At 36.3% G+C, this 20,033-nt stretch overlaps 1 protein-coding gene across 7 annotated transcripts in view; it reads left to right on the forward strand.

Annotated features, from left to right (window-relative positions):
- The window catches only part of PKN2 (protein kinase N2), a 165,942-nt gene that overhangs the window by 10,283 nt on the left and 135,626 nt on the right, over window positions 1–20,033 (forward strand). For 3 of the 7 annotated variants that reach the window (XM_031650534.1, XM_009212345.4, XM_009212327.4), the window contains exon 1: window positions 9,256–10,315. The exons of 3 other annotated variants lie outside the window; for them this stretch is intronic. In XM_031650534.1, the coding sequence (XP_031506394.1) occupies window positions 10,244–10,315 (72 nt within the window). In that variant the 5' untranslated portion in view covers window positions 9,256–10,243. Of the gene's footprint in view, window positions 1–9,255; window positions 10,316–20,033 lie in introns of those variants that run through there. One more of the 7 variants, XM_009212312.4, reaches the window with a different exon arrangement.

A 20,033-nucleotide genomic window follows, 5' to 3' on the forward strand; every position in this document is an offset into this window, starting at 1 on the left:
ACAATGTGTAGCCATTTTACATTGGTTTCTTTCACTTAGAAATAAGCATTTAATTTTCCTCCACGTCTTTTCATAACTTGATAGCTTATTTCTTTTTAGTGCTGAATAATATCCCATTGTCTGTGTGTACCCCAGTTTATTCATTCACCTACTGAAGGACATCTTGCTTGCTTCTAAGTTTTGGCAGTTATGAATAAAATGCTATAAACATCCTATGTAAGTTTTTCTGTGAACGCAACTTTTCAACTCCTTCGGTTAAATACCAGGGTGTCCAATTGTACGGTAAGAATAGATTTGTAAGAAACTCCCAAACTGCCCTCCAAAGTGGCTGAACTATTTTGTATTCCCGACAATAAGAGTTTTTGTTGTTCCACACCATCGCCAGTATTTGGTGTTGTCAGTGTTCTGGATTTTGGTTATTCTAATAAGTATATCGTGGCATCTCATTGCTGTTTATTTAATAGCTTTGATTTTTGAATATGGAGATAGGTCTGAGTTATTTTAATGTTTAAAAACATTATTTTGAAATGTCTACCAGACTTCTTTATAATGCAAATTTAAAATAGAGCACTTTTCAGCTTTTAGGATAGAAACATCTGCAAATAGCTTTATTAGCCTAACTCTGACTTGCAAATTTGATAAATTTTTGCCAGTTAGAGTTACATCATGTTAGGTTATGTATTGAACTGTACCTGAACTTATCCTTACCTAGCTCAGTAATACCTCACTTTTTCCTTATTATATCAATTTGTGGTTCTTTTGTTTTTTTTTTTTTTTTTTTAATTTTATCTCCTGAAGCTTTGGGTCAGTAAAGGTCATCCTTGTCTTAGCTCTTGTTGACACCCATCCCATTCTCCAGTTGTGGCTCATACTTTTAATGTTGTTTTCTGTCATCCAACCTACTCCTGCTCCTTTCTTCTCAGCATATCACTCATCTCTATGTAGTGAGTGATATGTGCTCTTCAACCATGTGAGTTTCCTCAAGTTTTCTTGTCTTTACTTTCAAATTTCTTGGAATTTTAGCCATCCTTTTTATTTCTACTGAATTTTAAGAAAAAATTGCTTCTTCTTGCTAAGGTTATACTTTCCTGGACTTTTGCTTGCTCTGGAATATCATGTTTTACTCTTTTGCAGGATGGGGCTTTTCATTATCCACTAGCTTTTGGCTTAAAAATAAGTTCACATCTCATGTTTTTATTATACTCTTTAATACTGTTGTACCCTCAAATTTCTTTCTTTTTATAAGAAATTTCTTAGTTGCCTTGTCTACCATTTATTTAACTTACTCATATATGACTTCTGTCTCAGTTATTCTGTTGAAATAGTTTTCTTAAAGGTATCATGACATTCTGTTGCTTCTAGTCTTGAGAGGAAATTGGTACTGCTCCAGCTTCCTGAAACTAATGTTAATTAAACTTTGAAGACCCTGCACAATATTGGTTACTTTTCTTTCATCATACCTGCCTCTGTTTGTTACTACTGCTTTTGTTTGGTAACTCCTTTTCTACCTTAAATGTTCCACCTATTTCTAGCCTATTTTTCCTTTAATTTATCCTTCAGATTGACCACCAGAGTCTGATTAACCACCAAAACCTTGTTTAGTAACAGTTGTGGAAAATAGAAAACCACTTAAATTAGCTTAAGCAGAAATTGGATTTTTTGGAAAGCTATGGGGACGTTATCAGTTAAGGGTAAGACGTATAGCCAGATCCCATGGGTACTAAACGGGAAACTGGATGCTTTCTTTTTAGGGCTACATGTTCTCTTTTCTTTAAGTATGTGTACTGCTTTGTATCTCTGTATACTGATTCTCTTTGCTCTCTTCCCTGTGGTCTCCGAGTGGCACTCCTAACTTATAAATTTACATTAATTCTATAAGTTCAGGGCACATAGACCACAGCTGACTGACTGAGTTGCTGTATGTCACAATTCTAACTTCTTAGATGAGAAAATCTGAGTGGCCTTAGTCAGTGGAACATATGTCCCTGATCCATCTAACTATGGCAATCGAGGGATGAGATTCTCTGGTATCAGTATGGCTTCAAGAAACCTCTTGTGAGGTTAGGACAGACTATTTTCTGAAAAGGGATTCTAGATTGAGAATTCTAGGGATTCTCCTGCTTGAAAGTTTCAGCAACTTTCCATCAATTATAGAATAAAATATATTTATACTTCTCATCATCTGACCCCAATGTTTTCTGATTTTTCTCCCTATTTATCTTACATTCTAGAATATTAAACTATTTACATTTCTCTGAACCATACTCCCTATCTTTGCAAATGCTGATTCTGACTTTAAGAATACTAATATTGCTTGTCTGAACAGCATTTGACAAATTGGACGATCCTTAAAATTCTGATAAGAAAATCATATTTTTTGAATATATGAATATGTTTATATCTAATAAAAGTTTTACTGAAGATATATTTTTGATTAATAAATTTAGGGAATTGGTCATGCAGCATTTTGATACATTTGTAAATTAGCCTCCAATTTTACAGCTCTTGTTATTGAACATATCACTTAATATGATAATTGTTACATGTCTCTATTACTTTCAAGACAGGAACTAGGTCTTACTCCTCTTTATGTCCCTAGCAACTGACATATAGCTTATGCTTAATAAATGTGTGAATAAATAAATGAACAGATTTAAAAAAGAATTATATGACCAGCTAACCCGGTGAAACCCTGTCTCTACTAAAAAATACAAAAAACTAGCCGGGCGAGGTGGCGAGCGCCTGTAGTCACAGCTACTCGGGAGGCTGAGGCAGGAGAATGGCATGAACCCGGGAGGCGGAGCTTGCAGTGAGCTGAGATCCGGCCACTGCACTCCAGCCTGGGTGACAGAGCGAGACTCCGTCTCATTTAAAAAAAAAAAAAAAAAAAAAGAATTATATGACCAATCTGCCAGACCTGACTTCTCTAAATTTCCAAAAGCTATTCTTCCCCTGGCTGCTAGAAATCTGCTAGTCACTTTTATTTGACTATTGTTGCTTCAGCCCCTTCAGTTGTTTCTTCTACTTCTGTATCTTGAATTCATTCATTCCTTTGCCATTGTCTAAGTATGGGCCTTCATTATCATTTGGATGATCATAATATCTTGATATTTTACCTCTACCTCTTTTGTCTTATTCTGCTTTTATTTAAACTATGTACAATTGCCAGATTCAGAATTTGTCCCTAGCATTCAGTGACTCCTTAATTCTTGTGGGATATAGTCCTAATTCCTTAGCTAGGCAATCCAAGCTGTCATTGTTGTAGCCCCAAAATACTTTTCATTCTTAAGTCTTACTCATGTAAGCAGCTTACATTTTCAGGCATGCTATGATTAGTGATTTTTCCTCACCTGTATTTTTACTACATTCTATCAACTGGAATACTTCTTTAAGGCCAAATTCAAATTTTGCTTATTTATTTTTTTCCTTATTTTCCCCTACTCATGTCCAGTCTCTCCTCAAAACTTAAGGATATTTTCTATCGCATGACATTTATTATATATTGCATTGTACTGTAGTTGTTTATATCCTGCCTCATTTTCTCTTCTAGGCTTAATGCTTAAAATCTTTGAAGGAAAGGACTATATTTTTTATCTTCATCTTTTATCCCTTTAGCCCTTTAGTCCTGAAGAAAGTAACTTGCACATAGCAGTGTTGAGACTCAGAAAACAATACTCTACAATGAAGCTCTAAGAAGTAGTCTCAGAAACAAAAGGGCTGTTTTATTTTTTAATCTTTTTTCGTCCTCTTGTCTCTCAGTTTCATTTTTCCTCCAAGGCTAGCCAGATAAATAAGAATCCATCTTTTTAAAGGTGGATCATAGAAACCAGAACCACCACCTCCCTTTTCTTTCTTCCCCAACTGAAGCAAGCTTTATTTAGCACTGACCTTGAAAGAGATTCACCCAAGGGCCCCCCCATACAGTGAACAATGACTCATGCATAAACAATGTCCTCAACAACAGTTTTACAGTAAACAAGAAAATATTGTTTATGGTGGTTTTAACACCAAATGTTAGCATTTAGTGATGTCAATTCTGGAAGGACCTAGATTTCACCAAGTACTTCGTTATATAATCTTTTAGAGGCATCAAAGACAGTATTCATAGACTCCTACATTGCTTAACTTTTTAAAAAATTTTGAAAATAATCCGTATATACATATGCACAGATAAATCAAAAGATACTGAAATGTATAAAATTAGAAGTGAAGATCTCTTCATTAATACTTTCTCTTCAGTTAGTCCTACCCCCCAGAAGTAGTCACATTGCCCTTTATTATTTCTGGAATTGATGTTATAATTCTAAATTTTTGATTTATCAATTTTAGACCGTATGCATTAACCCAGTGATTTATAAGTGGTTTACAAAAGACATTTAACCAAATTCTGTTTTTCCTTCTTCATTTCCTAAATGTGTTAGTTACATTATTATTTTTAGTTTTTTTCTGGTAGTTTCCTTTACAACTATGTTTTGATTTGTAGAGCCACAGCATCTATTAACTCTGCACAAAAATGAGAGTTTCAGTACACTTCCACTATTCACTTCCCTTGCACTGATTTTATTTATTGTATTGTATTGTATTGTTTTTACATTGACAAGGTTTATATTTCTATTATATTCGTTCCTTCCTTCCTTTCCTGTTTCTCTCTTTTTCTCCCTGACCCCTCTTCTGCATAGTTCCTACAACATCTTTCTTAAACACTTCATGAACATAGGTTGGATCACCTGGACTGTTTTCTATGTCTTTAAACTTACCTTCGTATTTCCTATTTCTTTAAATTTTCTCTGTTTGGGGAGATTGCCTTTATTCTTCTTTCTGTTCACTAACTTCAGATGTATATATTTTATTGTGCAGCCCATTCACTGCCTTTCTGCAAATGTATTTTTAATTACATAAATATCTTGTTTTCTTTTTTGCATATAGGCTAGAATTATTTAATGTAATTTAAATTTTCTTCCCTTTTTTAAAAATTTCCAACTTTCAAGTTCTGGGGTGCATTAAGCCCAGCATCCATTAGCTAGTCTTCCTGATGCTCTCCCTGCCCTCATCCCCACCCTCCAGTAGGCCCCAGTGTGTATTGTTCCCCTCGATGAGTCCATGTGTTCTCATCGTTCAGCTCCCACTTAGAAGTGAGAACACAGCAGTATTTGGTTTTTTGTTCTTGCTTTAATTTACTGAGAATAATGGCTTACAGCTCCATCCATGTCCCTGCAAAGGACATGACCTTGTTCCTTTTATTTATTTTTATTTTTTTGAGATGGAGTCTCGCTCCGTCGCCCAGGCTATAGTGCAGTGGCACAATCTTTGCTCACTGCAACCTCTGCCTCCTGGGTTCAAGCGATTATCCTGCCTCAGCTTTCCGAGTAGCTGGGTTTACAGGTATGTGCCACCACACCCAGCTAATTTTTGTATTTTTAGTAAAGACAGGGTTTCACTGTGTTGGCCAGGCTGGTCTTGAACTCCCAACCTCAGGTTATCCACCCTCCTTGGCCTCCCAAAGTGCTGGGATTACAGGCATGAGCCACTGCACCTGGCTGATCTCGTTCTTTTTCATGGCTGCATAGTATTCCATGGTGTTGTATATGTACTACATTAACTAGTCTGTCATTGATGGTCGTTTAGGTGGATTCCATGTCTTTGCTATTGTGAATAGTGCTACAGTGAACATACACATGCATGTATCTTTATAATAGAACCAGTTATATCCCTTAGGGCGTATACCCAGTAATGGGATTTCTGAATGGTATTTCTGCCTCTAGGTCTTTGAGGAATCGCCACACTGTCTTCCACAATGCAGAACCCCTTTTAAAAAGTCGGTCATAAAACATAAGAATATTATTCTAACTTTTCCTTCTTCCCTTTTTTTTTTTTTTGTGTGTGTGTAACACCGGTCACAAAAAAAATTACCTGACCTGCTTTGTTTGACCATAGATCATGAGATCCCTATTTTAGAACCCTTCTCCATACCTGAAAGTAAAGAATACATACTCAGAGAGGCACACAAACACAAAAAAATGAGACAGGTCTTGCATGGTTTCCCACTCAGTCTATTAACATTAGATCTCAGTCTATTAACATTAGATCATTCCCTTTTTGTCCAATCACGTTTCTGCATGGCTGTCCGTACTTTGTTGAACCTGTGTGTAAAAAAGGACAATTTCCCCTGTATTTTTGGCTCTTCATTCTGAAGGCTTTTGTGTCACATAAAACTATGATGAAATAAATCTGTTATGCCTTTTCTTCTATTTATCTGCCTCTTTTCAGTGATTTTCAACAAACCTTCCGAGGACAAAGGAAGTGGTCCCTTCTCTCTGACAGTGGCTGCTGATTAATGTTTGTTAAATAAATAACAGTCTCATGTCTGAAAATCTTCCATTTTTAATTCATTACTTAAACTTTTTCTGCTTTTGTTTTGGTATTTATGAGGGAGCAGAACTGCAGTATATCATTTTTCCCTTGGCAGGTACATAATTTTATTACCGTAAGTCGTATAATAATTGAATTCCCACATCTCAGACTGAGAATTTTTACCAACAGAAGGAGCTGTCACCAGACACAACAGAAGTAGGTAATAATAGTAATGTTTATTATGAAAAACAAATGATAATGAATACATATTGATGTTACTTAATCATTAAAACAGCTCAGTCGAGGCCGGGTGCAGTGGCTTATGCCTCTAATCCCAGCACTTTTGGAGGCCGAGGTGGGTGGGTCACCTGAGGTCAGGAGTTTGACCCAGCCTGCCCAACATGGTGAAACCCCGTCTCTACTAAAAATACAAAAATTAGCCGGGCATGGTGGCAGGCGCCTGTAATCCTAGCTACTCGGGAGGCTGAGGCAAGAGAATGGCTTGAATCCGGGAGGCGGAGGTTGCAGTGAGCCAAGATCACGCCACTGCACTCCAGCCTGGGCAACAGAGTGAGACTCTATCTCAAACACAACTCAGCTGAAGTAAGGCTCTTACCTCTACAGGCAAGAGAGCTGAAGATTAAAGAAGTTAAACTTTCTTTTTTTTTTCTTCTTTCTTTAATGTTTTTTTTTTTTTTTTTTTTTTTGAGACAGTCTTGCTCTGTTGCCCAGGCTGGAGTGCAGTGGTACAATCTCAGCTTGCTGGAACCTCCACCTCCTGGCTTCAAGCAATTCTCGTGTCTTGACTTCCCGAGTAGATGCAACTATGGGTGCGCACCACCATGCCTGGGTAATATTTTGCATTTTCAGTAGAGGACGGGGTTTCGCCATGTTGCCCAGGCTGATACCGAACTCCTGAGCTCAGGCAGTCTACCCGCCTTGGCCTCCCAAAGTGCTAGGATTACAGATGTGAGCCAGCGCACCTACATCGGAAACTAAACTTCCTTTTAAGTTAAATAACTTCTCTGTGGTCACGGAACTGGCTTGAACCAAGATACATATCCAAGATCTCTCTGTCTTGAGAACACAAATTCCTCTTAACCCTTATACTCTATTGCCTTTTTGGCATTTTGGAGCATTTTGTTCTGTCACTTTTCTCCATCCCTCATTCCTACCTCAGTAACCACATCCTATCTCCTGTCTCCTCAGGTTATTACCCTGGCCTTCACTGTGTGCAGCATTCCTTATTTTATATCTTGCCTTCTCCCTCAACAGTGCCAGTACTTGCTTTTTCACTAGAACCATTCTCAATGACTGGCCAGTTGATCTGAAGGACAAATTCATGCTGAAATCTTAGCTTCAAGTTTTAGATATGATAGGCTCAAACCCACAATTTTGTACCTTATGGGAATTCCAAATCTCCCCAAGAATTCTGTGTTTCTGGGGCAGGAGGCTGTAAGTTCTTATGGCAACCCCTGCTTCCTAGGTTTCTGTTTCTACACGTTTATAAACACATAACTGGTTTCAACAAGGATGCCCACAGTTCACTCAATGCTTCTCCCCATGGAATACCTAGTTCCATATCTTAAGGCTCACTCTTCTTTATGTTCATATTTGTGCAACCCTTTCTTCCTTTTGTGCCCTAGAAACTCCAAATTCTTCTCTCCCTCTAAGGAAGAACAGTTCCCTCGAATTCCTCCTCTCAGACTACATAACCAAATTTATCAAGTGTTCAGCAAACAGAAGGAAACTTTAAAATGTTGATATAAAGTTGCCAAACCTTTATACCAACACATACAGAATATATAGTCATACAACATTATTCTTAGTGTGAAAATACCATCATGAGCAGCACTGATTCATGACCTGGTGGTTGTAAAATGCCTAAGCATTAACATCTCCCCTCATTTTTAAAAAAAATTTTTTAGACAGTAACTCCCTCTGTTGCCCAAGCCTGAGTGCAGTGGCAAAGTTACAGCTCACTTCAGCCTCAGGCGTGTGACACCACACCCAGCTAATTAAAAAAAATTTTTTTTTTTAGAGATGGTGTCTCCCTATGTTGCGCAGGCTGGTGTTGATCTCCTGGGTTCAAGTGATCCTCCGTCCTTGGCCTCCCTAAGTGTTGGGATTACAGGCATGAACCACTGTGCCAAGCCCATTTCTGCCTCTCAACTTCTTTTCTTCATAGATATTAAAATGTGTATTTTTAAAAAATGATAAGAATTGATAGTAATATCCTAACTGGCAAAATTTTTAAAAAAGTAACCTTACGTATATTTTCCAAATTTCCTTTTGGAATCTGATTAGTAATTTCAAAGCCCAGTTGAAATCATTCGTCTACTAAATAATTCAAGTTTTTTTGTTTGTTTTTGTTTTTGTTTTTGTTTTTTTTGAGAGGGAGTCTTGGTCTGTCGTCCAGGCTGGAGTGCAGTGGCGAGATCTCGGCTCACTGCAACCTCCACTTCCAGGTTCAAGCGATTCTCTTGCCTCAGCCTTCTGAGTAGCTGGGATTACAGATGCATACCACCACACCTGGCTAATTCTTGTATTTTTAGTAGAGATGGGGTTTCACCATGTTAGGTTAGTCTTGAACTCCTGACGTCTTGATCCGCCTGCCTCGACCTCCCAAAGTGCTGGGATTATAGGCATGAGTCACTGTGGCTGACCTCAAGTTTTTTGTTTTTTTTTTTTTTGAGACGGAGTTTTGCTCTTGTTGCCCAGGCTGGAGTGCAATGGTTCAATCTCGGCTCACCACAACGTCTGCCTCCCAGGTTTAAGTGATTCTTCTGCCTCAGCCTCCCTAGTAGCTGGGATTACAGACATGTGCCATCATGCCTGGATAATTTTGTATTTTTAGTAGAGAAGGGGTTTCTCCATGCTGGTCAGGCTGGTCTTGAACTCCCGACCTCAGGTGATCTGCCCATCTCGGCCTCCCAAAGTGCTGGGATTACAGGCACAAGCCACTGCACCCGGCGGCCTCAAGTTTTAAAATCATACAGACCTAGGTTTAAATCCTATACTTGACACCCATTAGCTCTCTATGTATTATTTAGCTACATGAGGCACATCTTTTTTTTAATAAAAATGAGGATAACTTCTGGCTCAAAAGACTATTATAAGTATTAAAAAATGATGTATATAAAGTGCCTGGTTATAGGAGACACTAAGTAATTCTTCCTTGTCTGGTTTAAATTTTAAGATTACTTCATTTTTTTTTTTCAATACTTAATTTTTATAGTGGACAGGCTGGCCTGAGTTGGAAATTAAACACCTAGAGAACTGCTCATACTTCTTAGGTTCACTTTCCCGCCTGCTTTTTTTCCTCTTCTGCTTCATAGAGGGGACAGTAAGAATAACTTTCTTAAGGTGTAAATATTTCCATGATTATCATAATTTAAAATAATATGTTGAGATTATATGCAAGAATAAAATCATAGGTTGATATATGATTATCTTCTAGGATTGAGTTTTTATATAAGAATCTATGGTGTGTTATTTGTGCATTATGCATTATAAATATTGAGCTATTATATCACCATTCAGTAACTTCATGGAGCAACTTAAAAAAATTCGGATCCTTATTTTGTCCTCTCAGAGGCTTTGGACGTTTTGTAAATTTGAACTAAGATTATATATCTGCAGAGCCAAAAACCTGTACTTTTCAATTATAGAAAAACAGATTTTTGGCAATACACTTCTGAATATTAGTAAATAATATCAACAGTGTAATTGCATATGCTTGAGCTTTGATTTGTGAATTATAGCAAGTGTCCAATTGTTTGTTGCTATTGCTTAGCATAATTTAATTTCCATTTTGTTGCTATGGAAACCTTATCTTTGGATTCCAGCATCAGGAGAATGTTCATTTTACTCTAAATTTTTGTTTTGGTGTATGTTTTCATTGTGTGGGAACCTCATAGAAGCCCTACAAAAATTCTACACTAAATTTTGGTTCATCCTTATAGTAAGTATCAACCTTATAGTAAGGATTTTCTTATAATCAATGGAGAACTTTAAATTTCAGATCTAAAACAACATTCTTGCTTTACCAAATCTCTAAAGATGGTGGACCTTTCTTCTTGTTTTCTTTGAGGTTGGCAACGATGGTGGATTATTATTTTATCATAGTACAGTGCTAATTATAGAGAAGGAACTGATATTGATTATAAAGGTATCTTAAACAAAATAAAAACTATGTTAAAATATAAATAGTATTACTAATAATAAGATCATTGTTTGTAGAGCATTTTTGAGTTAGTAATTATTTCAATGTATGTATGTATGTATTTATGTATGTATGTATGTATTTTGAGACAGTCTCACTCTGTCACCCAGGCTGGAGTGCAGTGATGTGATCTTGACTCACTTTAACCTCCACTTTCTGGTTCAAGCGATTCTAGTGCCTCAGCCTCGGGAGTAGCTGCTGGGACTACCAGAGCGTACCACCATGCCTGGCTAATTTTTGTATTTTTAGTAGAGACGGGTTTTCACCAAGTTGACCAGACTGGTCTTGAACTTCTGGCTTAAAATGATCCACCTGCCTCAGCCTCCCAAAGTGCTGAGATTAGAGGCTTGAGTCACTGTGCCCAGTCATTTTACTTTATTTTGTTTTTAGTTTTTAATTTTTTTTATTTTTTGTTTTTGTTTTTGAGGTGGAGTCTCGCTCTGTCTCCCAGGCTGGAGTGCAGTGGCGCAATCTCGGCTCACTGGAAGCTCCGCCTCCCGGGTTCACGCCATTCTCCTGCCTCAGCCTCCCGAGTAGCTGTGACTACAGGCGCCTGCCACCACGCCCGGCTAATTTTTTCTATTTTTAGTAGAGTCGGGATTTCACGGTGTTAGCCAGGATGGTCTCGATCTCCTGACCTCGTGATCTGGCCACCTTGGCCTCCCAATGTGCTGGGATTAGAGGCGTGAGCCACCGCACCTGGCCCTACTTTATTTTTAAAATGACCTGTTGAGTTAGGGATGGAAAGTGTTATTGTACCCAATATACAGATGTTCGTGTTTCCTCAGCTAGTGTCTGCTTTAATCTGAATGCTTATCTTCTGACTCCTATCCCTCATTTTAGTTCTCTACACAGTTCTAGTATTGTCAGCTCTTATCGCTGTCCACATTTTAAGTGCTCAGTACCCGCATATGGGCAGTGGCTGCCATCCTGGACAGCATTGACATCAGACATTTTGATCACCTTAAAAGTTCTGTTGAACAGCTCTGGATAAGGAATACATAGGTCGATTTTAATACCTTGAATTTAGAGAACACAGAAAAGTTCATTGTGATAGATTATAGAAAGCTGTTTTTTTTAAGTGTACCTTTAAAACATGTTTTCAAAGCTTTGTTAAAAGCAATTGTGAAAAATTTTTTTCCAAGAGAACCAATAATAAACTACAAAAAGGAATATATGATTTGCAGCATAGTTGTGGGTTTTTATGGCAGTATCAAAATTCTTTGGCATACTTAATAGTAACGTGAAAACATTGTAGAGGTGTAGTGATTCCAGCAGCAGTATTGTGTAACTTCTGGAAAGTTTATCATGGTTTACAGTTATGTGAAATTTAAAAATCTTTAAATTATTGGCTGGGTGTGGTGGTTCACACCTGTAATCCCAGCACATTGGAAGGCTGAGGTGGGCAGATCACTGGAGGCCAGGAGTTCAAGATCAGTCTGACCAACATGGCGAAACCTCATCTCTACTAAACATATAAAAATTAGCCAGGCTTGCAGTCCAAGCTACTTGGGAGGCTGAGGCAGGATAATCCCTTGAACCTGAGAGGTGGGGGTTACTTGCAGTGAGCCGAGATCACCCCACTGCACTCCATCCTGGGCCACAGAGTGAGACTCTGTCTCCAATATATATATATATTAAATTATTACTAATGAAGTTGAGTGATGTTTTCAATTAAAACCAGTTAAATTATATGTAAGTTAAAAGAGACCAAAAATGTTACCCGCAGTAGAGACTTGCAAAGTAAATATTGTAGATCTGTGAGGTAGTTCAGTGCACTAAAAAAAATATATTTATGGCTTTAAAGGAATAATATACCTTTAATATTTTTCTGATATTAAATTTTATTTGTACTTATTTTCAATTTATGGCTGTTTGGGGGAGTAAAGAACTTATAGTGATAAATTGCTTTAAATAAAAAAGATTTTTTGAAGCCTTAGAGAGTAAATTCATTTTATCATCCCTTTTCACTCGATAACTTTCCTAAAGTATTTTGTGGTAATATGTTAACACTCCTAGTAATTATAGCTGTTGGAAACCAAATACATTTAGATTTCTGAGGAAAAGGATGATCTCTTTTGTTATTTACATTGATTTTTACCTTCCTTTCTTGCGCATGCATTTATTTCATATTAATAGTGGCATTCTTGTGTCTTATCCCCAGTATTTCCTTTACAGCTTGAGAGCTACACTTTTATTAAGCCCTTCTACTAGAGTTAGCCTTATCTTTTAAGGAAGTTAAAATAATTGTATACAGTTCCTTTTTTTGAGTTTTGTTTTTCTGGTTGCTTAATATGAGACTTGCTCAAGGCCAGCTCTATTGTCAGGGCCTATAAAATGAAACAAAACAAAAAACAACAAAGTGTTAAGTATTCTGACTTTATTTTGTCTAGCCTTGTGACTTCTTAAAAGAGCTCCAATTTACTCTTTACAGTTAGATCCCATAAAGCCCAGCTCTTGGGTATGGTGTAGTAATGTGTAACAATACAATTTGATTTATTTTGAGATTACTGTAACTGGGTTTTGTTTTATTGTTTTTTCAATAAATTTGATTTTCCATCTCTGTGAAGCATCTATTTTATTTATTGATGACTTTAGATTTCTAGTTAGCTGTTATATCAGAAGTACTTATTTGACTGAATTGTGACGCTTTTAAAATATATATAATTTTAAATTGTAAATTTTAACTATTTTTAAGTGTACACTTCAGTGACGTTAAGTACATTCACAGTTCTGTACAGTTTTCATTACTGTCTGCAGAATTCTTTTCATCCTGTAAAACTAAAACTCTACTCCTCTTCCCTCAGCTCCTGGCAATTACCGTTTTAGTTTATGTCTTTGAATTTGAGTAGATACCTCATAAGTGGAATTATACAGTGTTTGTCCCTTTGTGACTGGCTTAATTCATGTGGCTCAGAATCCTTAAGGTTTATCTATGTTGTAGCATGTGTCAGAATTTTTTTTTAATGCTGAGTAATCCATCGTATGTATATACCACATTTTGTTTTCTATTCATCTGTCACTGGACACTTGGGTTGCCTTCTATGTTGTTTCTTTTAATAAATACAGCACTGTTGGAGGTTATCATACCTCGTCATGATCATTTGATAGTCTATAATTGTGTTTTCAGTGATAGCCACTAGCTATGTGTAGCTGTTCAATTCTAAATTAATTAAATTAAACTGAAAATTCAATCCTTTGGTCACTATCCACATGTTAAGTGCTCAGTAGCCATATATGGCTGGTGGTTGCCATATCAGACAGCATTGACACAGAACGTTTTGATCATCTTAGAAAGTTCTGTTGAACAACTCTGGATAAGGAATACAGAGGTATATTGTTTAATATCTTGAATTTAGAGACGACAGAAAAGTCCCTTAGAAATTAATTATGTTTAAAGAATGCATTTTTTGCAGTGAGTCCAGAGGTTTTTGTTTACATCCTGAAGAGAAAGTGTTAAAATACTTTCTACTGGGTGAGTTTTAAATAAAACTGGTTTTCAAGTGGAGTAAATGATGGGGTCTTAGAAGTTTAATACACTAAAAAGTTATAAACTGTCATTCGAAGATTCAGAGAAAAAGATAAGAGTTTGGAGTAATATTTTATATAATTCTCTTAGTTAAGGGTATATATATTAAATTACTTTTTTTTTTTTTTTAGGAGGTGAAGTGTAATTGATCTCAGGTGTAGAAAACAGCAAATGATGATTAGCAGTAATTTGTCCAGTTTTTTTGTGTGTTAATCTTAAAACATCTTATCCTAGAAATTCTGTACCCTTGAGCATTTTTACTGTTACTGAGATTAGATGAAGTATTGTTTTGCTGACAGCATCCAATGCCATCTTTAGGGAATTAGAGGGGCAGGGTGTGTGTGTGGTGTGTGTGTGGTGTGTCTAGTTTCCTTTGTTAGTATGGATTGTGTGTTTTAATACTAGTTGACCTATTAAAAGACTTTTCATGGCTCATGCCTGTAATCCCAGCACTTTAGGGGGTGGAGGTGGGTGGATTACTTGAGGTCAGGAGTTTGAGATCTGCCTGGCCAACTATCTCTACTAAAAATACAAAAATTAGCCAGGCATGGTGGTGTGCACTTGTGATCCCAGCTACTTAGGAAGCTGAGGCAGGAGAATCGCTTGAACCTGAGAGGCAGAGGTTGCAGTGAGCCGAGATCGTGCGCTGCACTCCATCCTGGGCAACAGAGCAAGCCCATATCTCAAAAAACAAAAACAAAAGAAAATTAAATTACTTTTCAGAAAATATAATATATTTTTTAAATGCTTCAAGTTTTTAAAATTGCCGGCTATATGTAAAAATTATTTTAATTTGCTGAATAATCGCTCAAGCTTGAGAACTTATTTAAATCTAGCATTTGAAAATAATTTTACAAACTTATTACTTCCTTGAGCATGTTCCTTGAAAGATTTAAGCCAAAAGAATAAAATCCCTTATTTCTAAGAATATCATTTATATATTTTTTTAAGAGTAGGAAGAAATTTATCCAATTTCATTTTTATCTATGTGATGAATTTCACCATATCTATACTTTTGGCTGTTACTTACTAATTTAAAAGCAATTTCCAGGCATAAAAAATATTAAGGAATAAAACCCTAGACTGTTGTTTGTCCCATATTCTGACCCTGTGGAAAGAGAAAGGAATGATATTGATAATAAGCACCTGTGCAGTAGGTATCCTTTTCAGCTTAATTATAGGAGTTGAGATAAATAAGGATACCAGTTCATATTTTTAGCTCTTTGCAAAATGCAAAACAGAAACTTTTGTTTTTCTATTACTAACTTGGCCTAGTATAGTTAAAATTGCTCAGCTGGTGTACTAATGAGGAGTGGCTGAAGCTGCTAATTTTTGAGTTTGAAAATTTTCAAAATCTAGTACATGTAGGTACCAAAAGGAAAATTATTCCCAGACTACAGACTTTCTACTATACAAATAGCAGAAATAAATAACAAAGATTGAGTTCATGAAAGTTACCAAACGAGATTTTCACAGTTCACTACTTGAATATTAACATTTTGTTTTTATCTGATACTTGCAGCAAGTTTTTTTTTTCCCCCATATCTAGGCAAGAATGTAATCACAGTCATGCCTCACATAACATCTCTTAAGTTAACAGCAGACTGCACATATGACATTGGTCCCATAAGATTATAATAATGTATTTTTACTGTACTTTTTCAGTGTTTAGAAATGTTTAGATACACATTACAGTTTCCTACAGTAACATAGTGTAATGGTCTATAGCCTAGGAGCCATAGACTGTACTATATAGCCCAGATGTATGGTAGGCTATGCCATCTAGATTTGTGTAAATCACACTTGATGAATAAAACTATGAAACTTCCTAATGACTCATTTCTCAAAATGTATCTCATGCCCTAGTTGTTAAGGGACTCATGACTGTAATTAATTCAGTCAATGTGAATACCTATTATCTACCTGCTACTGTAATCAAATATGAGCAAGTGAATTGTGGTAGTAATTGTCATGAAGTTAAAATAGACTCATTCATTCTCTTCATTTCAGTAGTCCCCAGCTAAACTTCTTATTAATTTCAAAGGTTGCATTATTAAGATAATAATTCAACTGTGTTAATAATGCAAATGTGTTTTTGAGAGTTACTCTGAAAGGCCATAAATTCCTTTTTTTTTTTTGAGACAGAGTCTCGCTCTGTTGCCTAGGCTGGCGTGCAGTGACGTGATCCGGACTCACTGCAAGCTCCGCCTCCTGGGTTCACGCCATTCTCCTGCCTCAGGCTCCCAAGTAGCTGGGACTACAGGTGCCCGCCGCCACATCCGGCTAATTTTTTTTTGTATTTTTTATAGAGACAGGGTTTCACCATGTTAGCCAGGATGGTCTCGATCTCCTGACCTCATGATCCACCCACCTCGGCCTACTAAAGTGCTGGGATTACAGGTGTGAGCTACCGCGCCTGGCCGAAAGGCCATAAATTCTTATCATTTAGACTACTAGACACCAAATGAATTTTTTTTATTTTTTATTTTATTTTATTTTATTTATTTTTTTTGAGACAAGGTCTCACTTTGTCACCAAGGCTGGAGTGCAGTGGCACGATTTCAGCTCACTGCAGCCTTGACCTCCTGGGCTTAAGTGATCCTCCCACCTTAGCCTCCCAAGTAGCTGGAACTACAGGTGCACACCACCATACCCAGCTAATTTTTTTTTTTTTTTTTTTTGAGATGGAGTCTTGTTCTGTCACCCAGGCTGGAGTACAGTGGCGCAGTCTTGGCTTACTGCAACCTCCGCCTCCTGGGTTCAAGTGATTCTTCTGTCTCAGCCTCCTGAGTAGCTGGGACTGCAGGTGCGCGCCACCATGCCTGGCTAATTTTTGTATTTTTGATAGAGACGGGGGTTTCACCATATTGGCCAGACTGGTCTTGAACTCTTGACCATGTGATCCACCTGCGTCAGCTTCCCAAAGTGCTGGGATTACAGGTGTGAGCCACTGCGCCCAGCCAATTTTTGTATTTTTTAGTAGAGATGGGGTTTCACTATGCTGCCTGGGTTGGTCTTGAACTCCTGAGCTCAAGCGATCTCCTGCCAAGTGCTGAGATTATAGGTGTGTACCTGGCCCAAATGATAATTTTTTATTTAGAACCTTTGTTTTGTATAAAAAAAGCAGTTTACTTAATGGCCTGCATTATTAAAAGGCATTATGTATCAAAACAGAGCCATACTATTTTAAGTATACTACTTATGTTTTCATAAAACTTATCTGAATTAATCTTTATATTACTAGCAAAACATTTAAGTGTCCATACAGTAGTAAGCCAAGGTCACAGCTAACTTGTCCTCAGGGTATCTAAGTAAGTAACATAAATTAGTGAAGCAGGTAAGTACAAGTGATATACATAATTGTGGGAATGACTGTGAGTCTGGGAACTGGTAAGTACATATAAAAGAAGCAGATGGCAACCACTTTTTAGCTGTGGTCATTCGTTGCCATGCTATTGCCTTTTATTGGGGGATAGTCTTCCCAATGCCAAAATATTGGCTCAATTTTATAAAATATTAGTGACTAAACAGGACATGTCTGTAGGGCTGTCTCTACCACTACAGTAATTTGTCTTTATTAAATCAAATATTTAAGTGCCTACCATATTCATGTACTATGTTAAGAACTATGTAGTATACACAAACTTTGGACCTGGCTCCTGCCTTTTATAATTGTTGAATAATATTTCCTGCAATGATAGAACTGTTACAGATCCATTTGGTAACCATCCAGTATGGTAGCCACTAGCAACACGTGGCTAGCTACACTTAAATTGTGGCTAAGTATACCTGAGGAACTGACATTTTAATTAAATTTAAATTTAAATGTGTACAGCCACATGTGGCTAATGACTACTGAACTGGACGGTGGTACTCTAGAAACTAAATTCAGTTGCTGGGACAAATATGAAAAGTCAAAGAATTGTTTTATTTTATCCCATATTTATTCTGTTTTACTTGGAATAATGCAGATTTCACTACTTAAAAAAGCTTTTTAGTCAGTTATGTGTTTTCTTTCTAGTATGATGAAAGATAATTTAAGTCAAGGAACTATAGAGAAAAGTAAATGAAAACTTTCAACTGCACATGTTTCATGAGGTGTTCTAGTTTCAGTTGAAAACTCTTTTTCTGTGTAATAGTTTCATCTTTGGGAGAATTAGATTTAATTTGCAACATTGTGTTTGAAGTATTTCATATTCTGTTCCGTGCTTAAAGAGGTAAATTTATTGTTATGGACAGGGAAGTCTTTAATGATGCAGTGATATTTTGTGTAAACTTTTTTTTTTAATGAATTAAAATATACTAAAGTCCCCATTAAAGTGTCTCCATATGAGAGAGCATTTCCCTGATGATCTTAGTATATAAAAGTAGCAGTACTTCTGATTCTACCTTCCAGCACTCCCTGTCCCTTTTCTGCTTTCTTGGCTTATTCCATGGGTTCAATAAAATGCAGCAGTTATTTGTGTAAATGATACTTAATGTGCACTAAATAAATAGCCTTGCCTAACCTTCTTCATTCATGCTGAGCAACCATTTTTTTTTTTAATGTATAGTGAGAGAACCTTTTAAATTGGTTGTTTTATGTTAATTCTCTGACAAATTTTCATATATTACAATAAAGTCTAAAGCGTGCAGATATTTTTGTGATATAAAGCATACAGATATTTTTATGATGTAAAAGCACGATCTTATTAATAGACATTTTAATTACTGTTTATTAAATAACTTCCATATATCAAACATGTGCTGGTTTTATTTTATAATCTTAAGAGATACTGGTTTATTTTTGTTATTTATATATTTTTTAAGTGAGGCGTAGAGAGATAAAGTTACTTGCCTATGTTACATAGCAAGTTAGCCCAACTGGCATTTGAAACTAGGTCTGTCTAAATGCAGGCTAATCTTTTCTGTGGGTATTTTGTATTTTAATATTTCAAATAATTTTAGGGGTTTATTGATATATTTTGTAATAAGCATTTATTTGCCTCCCATCACATAATGTGACTTGGTTTATAGAATGACATTTTACTATAGAGTTCTGGGAACAATGTGGTAAAAAGCAAAGGCTACTTAGTTTATAGTTCCATGAAGTATTGAGATGGGCATATATCAGTTTAGCTTAATCTCATTTTACAGGTTAGAAAAATAAGACCCAGAGAGGGTTAAGGGATTTACTATCATTAAGTAGAGGAATTGAGTCTGGAACCAAGATATCCTAACTCTAATAGAAGATAATTTTTGATGAACATCCTTGGTATTAGTAAAGGGAGACTAATCCTGTGTACAGAAAAGGAATAAGAGACTTAAAAAGGCCTTTTTTTTAACGTCTTTATTTAAAGAGATATAATTGACGTAAAGTTCGCACATTTAAATTATGCAATTTGATAAGTTTAACATGCTGATAATAACTGAAACTGTCAGTGCAAACAATATAATGAACATATTTATTACCCCAAAAGTTTCTTTGTGTCTCTTTCTAATCTCCTCCTGTCATTATTCCCCTTCTCCCAGTCCCTACTTTCTGTCACTGTAGATGAATTTGCCTTTTGTGAAGTTTTTATATAGGAAGAATTATACAGTGTATACTTCGGAGAGGGGGAGCATGGCATCTTTCATTCAAATTGTGATTTTGATATTTCACCATGCTGCAGTATGTATCGTTGGTTCAATCATTTTTGTTGTTGAGTAGTATTTCATTATATGGATATATAATACCATAATTTATCTTTACCTGTTGATGGATATTTGGGTTATTGCCAGGTTTGAGATATTACAAATAAAGAAGTTTTAGTGGACTTAAGCTTTCATTATTCTTGGGTAAATTGCCTAAGAGAAAAATGGCTAAAGCATATAGCAGGTACATGTTTAAGTTTTTAATGATTTTCCAAAGTAGCTGTATCATTTTACTTTTCCACTAGTAGTGTTTAA

The sequence above is a fragment of the Papio anubis genome, chromosome 1 (genome assembly GCF_008728515.1).
Source record: "Papio anubis isolate 15944 chromosome 1, Panubis1.0, whole genome shotgun sequence".
Taxonomy (NCBI): domain Eukaryota; kingdom Metazoa; phylum Chordata; class Mammalia; order Primates; family Cercopithecidae; genus Papio; species Papio anubis.